Here is a 10,887-nt window from a genome sequence, read left to right on the forward strand (position 1 = left end):
TTAATTAAAAAAAATGGATTAGTAGTGTCAGCCAAGAAAATTAAAATATTTCAAACTAAAATAAGATTTTTAGGCTATGAAATTTATCAGGGAACCATTACACCAATCCAAAGATCAATAGAATTTTCAGAAAAATTTCCAAATGAAATAAAGGATAAGACCCAACTCCAGAGATTTCTAGGTTGTGTCAATTACGTAGCCGACTTTATTCCCAATATCCGAGTTATTTGTGCCCCATTATATGCAAGACTTAGAAAGAATCCAAAACCGTGGGACCAAGAAATGACCCAAGTTATTATTAAAGTTAAACAAATAGTCAAAAAATTACCCTATTTAGGGATTCCTGACCCAGAAGCCTATCTTATTGTCGAGACAGATGCCTCAGACTTAGGATATGGGGGGATTTTAAAGCAAAAGATTTTATCAAAAGAACAAGTGGTCAGATATCATTCAGGTATTTGGCACCCAGCTCAGCAAAAATATTCAACAGTTAAAAAAGAAATTTTATCAATAGTTTTATGTCTTCAAAAATTTCAAGATGATTTATTTTTAAAAAGATTTTTAATTAGAACTGATTGTAAAGCAGCTCCATCAGTTTTACAAAAAGATGTTAAAAATTTAGTTTCAAAACATATTTTTGTCAGATGGCAAGCTCTATTATCATGCTTCGATTTTGAAATTGAGCATATCAAAGGAGAGTCAAACACATTACCAGATTATTTAACAAGAGAGTTTTTACAGGAAAATGAGCAAAAGCTCTAAAGACAATTATGGGACGCCATTCAAGGCGCCACTCAGCAATACTGTTAAATCGGCTCAATCAGAAGCTTCAAGACAATTATCGGCATCGTCGAGTTCATCAAGAAAATTACCTCAATCTTTCGATACAAAATTACCTTCAAAATCCACAACATTTTTAGAAGCAGCCACCAACTCTCCATTACTTTTTCACAACAAATTTGACCCCATTGCAGCCTTAGGACATGCACCAGAACCTAGCTCAATACCTTCTTCCTCAAAACAAATTTCCCAAAACCTTTCTAAAAACATTACCCACAATACTATTCCAGCAACCACACCATCAAATTCAAGATCTTATGATGATTCCTACATTACTAAGGACACCTATATTGACATTATGCCAATAGAACCCGAGTGGAAAGACCTAACAAGGGATCAATTAATCAATACCATTTTCCCAAAAGACAGCCATCACCAAAACTTTTTAAAACCCAGAATCTTTTACGAATTCATTCTAGTTGATTCTGATTCAATAGAATTATTTCATTCTAGAGATAAAGACAATAATATTATATATTCAAAAGCAAAAATTCTCAAGATTATGACTCCTGAAGAATGGGGACAACCCATCCATCAACCAAAATCATTTTCAAGACAGTTCCATCCCCAAACATACACTTATTACGATTACACCATGGCATGGACATACATGCTATATTTGCAACCCAAGACACATTCCTGGTTCTTCTGGTTTCGCAGAGGAATCTCTCTCAAATTTCCCAAATGGTTCCTCCAATGGTTTTACACATGGGGACCTATCAGAGAATTATTTCCTCAAGAAGTTTCTGAAAACTATGATTATTTTAAAGAAGTCACAACATTCCTGCCAAATTACAAAATGATTACATTTGTAGCTTCCCAAAATATCACATGGATTGTTACATGGGATTATATCTTCAGGCAACCTTATGATAATATTCCTCTGAAGATTTTATCCAGATGTATTAAAATTAAGTGGTGGAAAAAGTTTGATATGAATTTAATTAGTAAATCAAGAATTAAAGAATGGGCCCAAGGCAATTCTCCAGCAATATTACATCAAGAAAACAAGAAAAGAATTACTAAAGATTCTCAATTCTTGGCCGAGAAAAGCAAGATCATGGCCGAGCTAGCATCTGCCTGTTCTCAAGAAGAGTTTGAAGCAAGACTACAATTAATTAGAGCAGAACAAGATGACACTCAGCCCGAAGAAACAGGTTCTTCGGATTCAATATCAACCAGTCCTTATCTTCGCAATGAAGATATGTTTGACTAAAATCTCAAGATTCAAGACAACTGACAACTCTGTCAAGACATCAAGATAAAGTTATTCGCCAACTCCACAAAAAGACACAAGACAGCTCATCAAGACAAAGACATTTCACCAATATTCGCCAACACCACAAAAAGACACAAGACAGTTCATCAAAACAAAGACATTTCACCAACAGCACAAGAAGATGAAAGACTTTTGAAGATATTTTATCTCCTAAAGTCTCGCTTTATATAAATAATTGTACCTTTTTCTCTTTCCTGTCTTACCCTTGTAAAATTAAGTGAGTCACTACCCTTACTTGTAATTCAGTCAGTCCTAGTTAGTTTATATAAGGAGAAGTTCTCCTCAGTTGTAATCATCGAGTTTCAGAGCGAGCTATCAATCTCTTAATAAACTTTTTCTTTCAAAAACATCTGCTATCTTTCAGAAATATTTGTAAGTATTTCAACATGATCATCTTACTTGAACATGGTCATTTTCATATTACTTCTCATACTTTTCCATATCCTCATTTTTCTATTACTCTGTATGTATATAATCAATATAGTTATACCTGCACGTTATATATATATATATATATATATATATATATATATATATATATATATATATATATATATATATGTAGGTTAAAACTCTTATTTGGTCCCTTATAATATTTTTTTTCAATTTAGTCTCACTTTAATTTTTGGTTTCAATTTGGTCCCAATAATTTAAATTATTGCAATTTGGGACTTCTGTCCAAATGATTTAAACGGAGTTTACTGTTGGTCACGTGGATGCCAGGTGGATGCCACATAGCAGAACGGGCCGTTGTGGTTTCAGAATAGGCCATTCTAGTCCAGATGGTTGATGATTATAGTTCACGGTTGTAAATCGTGCAAGGAAAAAGACCCAAGGTACAAAGCATTTCAAACACTAGATTTAATAATATTGTCAATGGGGATTGATAACTTCAATTGCTAAACATTTGGACTATACAGTGTATCATTAAGGACGATGCAGTGTATCACTAAGGACAATGGTAGCATGTTTTATTTAATTGTTAATCAAACTGGAGTGAACCATTTACTACTAAATTGACACTATACAGTCAAGGATGAAATGAAACAGTGTTTCCCCTTGAAGTCATTGACGATGTACCCCAACAATAACAACCTGTTCTTGAGGAGTTACAACCTGAATTTTTGTGGTTTAGGGTTTCCCTTCAGCATTACCCAGATGATTTCATTTCTCAGTAATTTCTTTGAACTTTTTTAGTATATGTTATGTTCCTGAATTTTTTTTTCAGTTTCTGAACCATGTTTCTGTCTTTGAATTTATGATATGTTATGAATTTTTATTTTCAATTTTTGAATCACACTGCGACATTTTGGTCAACGTATGCATGAAGTTGGTGTTCTAGAACGGGCCGTTCTGAATTCAGACGGCTCGTTCTAAAACCAGAACGACACGTTCTGGTTTCAGAACGTCCCGTTCTGCTGCACTCATGGTGTGTTAAATTTGCATTTGGAATGGCCCGTTCTAGTTGCAAAATTAACACATAACATGTACAAGCAGAACAGGTCATTCCGGTTCTAGGTGTATTCATGAAATTTGACATCCACTTATGCATCTACGTGGCATCCACGTGGTATCCACGTGGCCAACAGTTAACTTCGTTTAAATCATTTGGACGGAAGTCCAAAATTGCAATAATTTAAATTATTGGGACCAAATTGAAACAAAAAATTAAAGTGAGACTAAATTGAAACAAAAAAAATATTATAAAGAACCAAATAAGATTTTAACTTATATATATATATTCTTACTTAATCGTAGTGATTTATTACGTTATATCTATGTTTTAAATAGATCATATAAACTTTAATTATTTATGTTTTAATTATCTTTAAAATGTATTTCCTTTACAATTAAATATGTTAAACTATAATTTCATCTCAATTAATCATTAACCTTTACCTCTTTTTTTGATATTGACACTGAACTTTCAATTTCATCTCAATTAGCCTTTAAAATTTACTTTTGTTATGAATAGTCTTTTGTATTAATTTGGGATTAAACTTTTAACAGAAGATTTTTTAACCGTTTTATATATTTAATATTAATCATTTATTAGTTTTGTTTTATAAATTACTTTTCCAAGCTTTAAGAAAAATAAAATAAAAAATCAATTGATTTTTTTATATAATATTTTTGCTTTTTTATTTCATCTAATTTTATATTTTTATTATGTTTTGATATATACAAAAATGAGTTATAATTTTTTTATAATAAACTAATGAATGACTAACATTCAGGATAAATAAATTATAAATGATTGAGTATTTTTTGTTAATATTTTTAATTTTATATTGATAGAATGAACTATTTGTAAAAGACTAAAAAAATAAATTTTAAGTATTCAATTGAATGGAAATGAAAGTTTAAGGTGTTTACTTTAAAAAAATAAAATTAATTATAAGAAAATCAAAGTTTATTGTGTCTAGTAGTATACGAAGGAAAAATCTAAGGATGGATAAAAACAAAATTAAAATTTATCATATTTAATTGTAAAAAAGATGAAATTAAGGGGTTTGAATATTTTTTTTAATTCACCCATAATTTTCTTTCCAATAACGGCTCGTTGTGATTGATGAACCATCAACATACTTTTTTCTTGGTGGAGGTGTATCATTATTTTTGCGTGCCACTGAATTAAAGTCCATAATATTTAATCAAGTCTGACTTAACTCTTCAGCAAAGTTCCTCCTAAATTAAGATGCCACAACGTGGGCTCTTCTAATTTATAATCTTTATTTATTTGCAATAACAACCGGAAAATTCATATTTAAAATCTCATGCAAATTACTTATATATCGTACACTATGTCCTAAGTTTCTAAAATTAATTATAAGCTTAGCCTCAAGTTTAAAGCCCCACTCCCCATTATATCAACTGAAAATCCATTTTTGATTTTCTATAAAAAAATTGTTTGGCTTTAAGTAGTGGTGTTTAAAAAGAAAAGCAAGCCTGGGTAGAACAATAATTAAAGGCATGCCTAATCAAGTGTAGCAAGTAGCAACCAGAAGGGAAATGCCTTTTTTTTGTGCTAATTACTGCAATTATAGTTCCAATTAAACACGTAAGTTCGATCCAACCTGAAACAAAATTAAAATAAAATAGACTCAAGTTGAATCTGGTTAAAGAAAAATGCAACCAAATCATTGTCATGTTGAGTCTCGTGTCATGTGCACTTAAAATTTGTAATTTGTCGACTGGAATTGAATTTCTTTATTTATATTCTTTTAAATTATTTCCATTTGATTGAACAATAATTTAAATATTAAATTTATGCTCACTATAAAATATTTTATTTTCCACAACTTGTTTATAAGAAAATAAAAAATATATATATATATTCAATACAAATATAATAAATAGTTACTAGTTGCGTAAATAATTAATTTGGTTTGAGGCTTTTAGACAAAACTTGGTTAGACGCGGCAAACATCCCTTAGACCGACCAAGATAGAGAGAACCTTAGTGTTGTCGAGGCACACGCTGTTCATTGTCTTCCTTTCACATCACGTGTTCATGCCATTTCTTTATGTTTCATTCTTCCGATATTGTCCCTAACCAATTTAAAAAAAATCACTAGGACAAAGGAGTTTGCACTTTGCAACGGATCCGGATCCTCTGACTTTGAGATATCAAAGTTATGGTAACTTAACACATCTCAATCGTTGGATTTGTAATAATAGATCAGATTGTGACACGTGTACAAAATATATTTTAACTTAAATGTACACGTGTCACGATCTGATCTACTATTACAAATCCAATGATTTAAATGTGTAAAATTACCCTAACTTTTCCCCTCCAAAGTCGGGGGATCTATTTCCCTTTGCAACATGACTTTCCATTAGAATTAAATAAATCATCTTATCTGCACATTACATCCCTTACATTCCTCTGCATTCTGCAACATTCGTATGAAAATGAAATAAAAACAAAATATTCTGAAAATTAAGTACTTTTTTTTTGTTTTATTGAGAGACTAAAGACATATTAATATTTTTATTAAAATTAAAAAAATCATATTTTCCAAATCAAACATGTGTAGAAGTATTTTTATACCGCAGAAGTTATGTCATGTCCGTCAATACATACTAATTTTTAATTATTAGTTTTAGAATATACATGACAAAAAATAAAGTACTTGTATAACTATAACATTAGCCTTGCAAATAATAATAATAACAGCACTCAAAAAGCTGAACTGTTTGGTAATTTTATTTTGGAAACATAGAAAATCTGATAATGTCACTCACCAGACAAGGGTATCATTGATATTTGGCAAGTAAAGTGTGTTTCATAATAAGAGATAGTTTCAGTTCAAACCCTTAACCTTGTCAAGTGGTGGTGCCTATCTTAAGTGCTAGCTACATTTACATTGTGAAAGCAAATCTGTGAAGGAAGAAATGGATTCTCTGTGGTTATCAACCTCTGGATCTGTTGTTCCTCGGGGTGGCTTCATGGTGATTTTATTGTTGTCACTGCTCTTGTGCACTACATTCACTTCTACGGGTACTGCTTCCTTTCATTCTCACTTGTCCTTGGATATCAACTTTACTTCTTGAAAATATTTTCAGACTTTACTGTTAATATACTCTATTAGAGTTTTCATACACATTCAAGGGCATTCCCATTTTTACTAAAACAAAAAGGTGCAAAATAAGCAAATAGTTTAACTAGTTTTTATTTTTTGGGACTTCGGGATTTTCTCGACCGTTTTCAGTGTTTTTTTAGGTTCTTATAGATTGCTGAAGCTGATATTTGCCATGCAATTTGTTTTTTATTGGTTAAATGCTTACCATGTCGGGTATTGTTGTCTACTAGCTCTCTTTGTAGAACTATAGACAAACCCATTCACGCTCTTTTTAAAAATTAATGTTATATGTGGATGTGGATGTGACATAATAAATATGTTTTGAATGAAGAGGGGAAAAATGAAAAGGCAAAAGTACCTATCTATTTCTTTTCTAGCTTGAAGAAAGTGTGATGTTACCATAGGCATGGATACAAATTACATTTTTGGGGGCTTCTCTAATCTCCACTTGAGAAACAATCCAGCGATATATAATGAGCTTTGATATGTAAAATTGTTTGCTTTAAGTATACTTAACTGAGAATTTAAAGTTTTCAATTTTTCATGGTTGTTCATATACAGAAGCCTATGATGCACTTGATCCAACTGGCAATATTACAATCAAATGGGATATCATAAATTGGACTCCAGACGGCTATGTTGTAAGAGATCACTACTTTCTTAATGAGCTAAAGTACTAGGAAGACGCTATATTGGAAGTTTTAATATTTCACCTGAAAAGCATTTTAGAGTAAGATATAAGAGCTAATTTTTAGAAGTTCTTTCGTGTTAGCTTCTTCAAAATTTTATCTTTAACTTATGCATAAGTTAGTTTTAACTTATAAAAAAAATTATTTCAATTTTCTTTTTCATTTTTCTCTCCTAGAAGTGTTTATTGGAAAGTTTATCCAAACAAGCCTTTATATTAGTCTGTTGTTTGACATATTAAGTCCTTCTTGATTATACAGGCTGTTGTAACAATGTACAACTTTCAACAGTATCGTCATATCCAGTCTCCTGGATGGATACTAGGGTGGACATGGGCCAAAAAGGAAGTAATTTGGAATGTAATGGGAGGCCAAACCACAGAGCAAGGGGACTGTTCAAGGTTCAAAGGGAACATTCCACACTGTTGTAAGAAGGATCCAACCGTAGTGGATTTACTGCCTGGAACTCCTTACAACCAGCAGATTGCGAATTGTTGCACAGGGGGAGTCTTGAGTTCATGGGCCCAGGACCCTGAAAATGCAATTAGTTCATTTCAACTTAGTGTTGGTTCAGCAGGAACAACTAACAAAACAGTCAAACTGCCAAAAAATTTCACCCTGAAAGCACCAGGTCCTGGTTATACCTGTGGCCCTGCAAAGATTGTGAAGCCAACTAAATTTATTACCAAAGACAAGAGGAGAACCACTCAGGCATTGAGTAAGTTACTTGCAAAATGCATTGACTGGGAATCTTACATATATTTACCTGTTTCTTTCTAAACTTTGCTGAAAAAACCTGTTCTAGATATAAGATATGTACTTGTTAGCTGTTTCTGCATGAATGTACCTCTTACAAAATTGAAGTGACTTTTTTATCTGGTTATTTTTGTAGTTATAGGAGTAATGGTTGCTGTTCTATCAATTTCTTTCCAATTTTCCTTGATAGCAGTATTTACCTTTATTGATGAGACAGAGTTGTTAGCTTTCATCAAACAAATAATAAGTTGTGAAGTAACTAGAAATAATTGTGTATGCTTTATACATTGTTGAGAAAAACTTTTAGTATGAAAACCAAGTTTTCGTTTCTCAATTCGGTTTAGCTCAATCTGCATATTTTTTGGCAGTGACCTGGAATGTTACCTGTACGTATTCTCAATTCCTGGCTCAGAAGACACCAACTTGCTGCGTTTCCCTCTCATCCTTCTATAACAGCACAATAGTAAACTGCCCTACCTGCACCTGTGGTTGCCAAAATAAAACAGATCCTGGCAGCTGTGTAGAGTAAGTCCTTAATTTTTCATTCTATATACTTGTTTCTATTTGTGGGGATTGAAATTTATTCCAATAGAATTTACAACAACTCACATATCTTACTCAACCAACTGAACTAGACCCCTTGATATCATTTTGTATATCTATGAAACTGTCCTCTGATATATTTTTTTTTTTAATTTTTCTTACAGTCCCAATTCCCCACACTTGGCTTCAGTTGTGTCACCACCAGGCAAAGCTATAAACACACCTTTGGTCCGGTGCACCAGCCACATGTGTCCTATTCGAGTTCATTGGCATGTGAAGCTTCAATATAAGGAGTACTGGAGGATCAAGATCACAATCACAAATTTCAACTACAGAATGAACTATTCACAATGGAACCTTGTTGTGCAGCACCCAAACTTTGATAATGTAACCCAGGTTTTCAGCTTTAATTACAAGCCACTAACTCCTTATGTGGGCTTAAGTAAGTTCTATCTTGCATATCATATGATTTAGTCCTAGATGGTCTGGTTGGATAAATTTTCCCAAAAGCACTTAAAAGAAAAGCAAATAGAAAGGAAAAATGAAATTAGTTTTTTCATAAACTAAAACTAACTTATGTACATGTTAATTTGTAGAAACTCTCATATTGGTTTTTTCAAAAACTTATTTTAGTTTATGAAAAAACTTATTTCATATTCCCTTCCTATTTTCTTCTCTTATAAGTACTTTTAGAGAAGTTTGTCCAAACAGACCCAAACTTGTGAACAAAATATTCCAATTCTTATATATTGTTTTGGGATCTGGTTTTGCAGATGATACTGGTATGCTGTGGGGAGTCAAGTTCTATAATGATTTACTTAGTTCAGCAGGACCCGTTGGGAATGTGCAGTCTGAGCTCTTATTCCGAAAGGACAAATCAACCTTTACATTTGATAAGGGATGGGCTTTCCCACGAAGAATTTATTTCAATGGAGATAACTGTGTAATGCCTCCTCCAGATGCCTACCCGTGGCTGCCAAATGCAAGTTCAAAAATAGTTATCTCTTTACTAAGTATAGTGCTGGGTACTTTAGCTTGTGTGGTAATCTTATTGACTTAACCATTGAAGAATAATATATGTGGAAAGTGGAAACATAAACGGGTTATCTACGCTTTTGGAGTCAAGTCATCTGCACCAGATTGTTAAAGCTGAAAGCATCCACATGATTCATAATATGCAAAGAACACTGGTGCATACATGCTTGCCATAAGAATTCTATCCAGTTATTTAACATAGGGGGGTAGATTTTTACTGCCACGTACTTATGCGTGCATTTTTTGTAGCTTTTGCATTGTAAAATTATCTAAAGTTGCTTGAATCATCACTTTTTTTTCTTTTTTTTCCCCCTTCTAGAATAGACAATTGATCTCTTAGCTTTGTGATGAATTCAAGCATAAACTTTAGTTAGCACCCACTACTCCTTTATAGAGTTTGTATTTATTTATATATATATTTTATTTCATCAATTACATATGCTCATTCCGGCTATTCCAACACCAGACGGATGGCCGTTCAACAAGAATCGAACTTAATCCTTAAATATTTTTCACCATTAGATCAACCCTATTTATTGTAATTGTATAGTGCATGCTTTACAAACTCGTTTTTAAACTCAAACTCCTTTTAAACTCATGATAACAAAGTACATTACAAATCTTGGGGTGAATAAAATAGGATTTCCAAGACTTACAATCACTCTAATAGTGTATTTTTATCAATGAACTTTAGAATTGTTACGTAAGTGAGTCGAGTTTCCATCATTGTTCATAATATTGTGGGCTTCAATTTAATATCATCCCTTCTGATGTTTTCGGCACCAAATCCCTTGTTAGCTCTTTTGTAGAGGGTTCGGTTGAGGTCTAAAAGGTGGTGCAATATATGATGCTAGGGCAGAAGGGTTAATAGAAGAAATAACAAACAGTCCAACTTGAAAACAATAACAACCACATCATGCATCTACATGTTCCTCCTTAAAGTCTTCTGGACTTTTGGCAACGTTACCAAGAAAGAATTTAGTAACCCCCATCTTCTTCAAGATTGATAGATTGATTTTTGTTCTAGCTAGCTTAGGCAGAAGTCTGCAACATTAAACTCAAGATCCCTTAAGATTTACGAAAACAGCATATCATAAAGGATTATTGGTTCATGTTGTCCCTTTGGGATGTCTCAAAACTTTGGGCAAACACCCAATGAG

General features: G+C 32.5%; 1 protein-coding gene across 2 annotated transcripts; it reads left to right on the top strand.

Annotated features, from left to right (window-relative positions):
- Positions 1-6,374: 6,374 nt before the first annotated feature.
- LOC109807208 (protein COBRA) lies at positions 6,375-10,159 on the top strand. Of its 2 annotated transcripts, XM_083075559.1 has the most exons (6): positions 6,375-6,625; positions 7,269-7,348; positions 7,655-8,111; positions 8,518-8,674; positions 8,857-9,134; positions 9,466-10,159. In XM_083075559.1, exons 1-6 carry the CDS (start codon positions 6,520-6,522, stop codon positions 9,750-9,752), a joined length of 1,365 nt encoding a protein of 454 aa, XP_082931685.1. In that variant the 5' UTR covers positions 6,375-6,519; the 3' UTR covers positions 9,753-10,159. The 2 variants fall into 2 exon arrangements, with proteins under 2 accessions (XP_082931685.1, XP_082931686.1); XM_083075560.1 differs by lacking the exon at positions 7,269-7,348 and having other exon boundaries at positions 6,485-6,625.
- Positions 10,160-10,887: the final 728 nt, after the last annotated feature.

The sequence above is a fragment of the Cajanus cajan genome, chromosome 5 (genome assembly GCF_000230855.2).
Source record: "Cajanus cajan strain Asha chromosome 5, NIPB_CcT2T_4, whole genome shotgun sequence".
Taxonomy (NCBI): Eukaryota; Viridiplantae; Streptophyta; class Magnoliopsida; order Fabales; family Fabaceae; genus Cajanus; species Cajanus cajan.

Excerpts from the sequence above, each read along its gene's own strand:
- LOC109807208 (XM_083075559.1), top strand. The coding sequence starts at position 6,520 with ATGGATTCTCTGTGGTTATCAACCTCTGGATCTGTTGTTCCTCGGGGT. Across the intron at positions 6,626-7,268 it reads CACTACATTCACTTCTACGG|AAGCCTATGATGCACTTGAT; the intron begins GTACTGCTTCCT and ends GTTCATATACAG. Across the intron at positions 8,112-8,517 it reads GAGAACCACTCAGGCATTGA|TGACCTGGAATGTTACCTGT; the intron begins GTAAGTTACTTG and ends ATTTTTTGGCAG.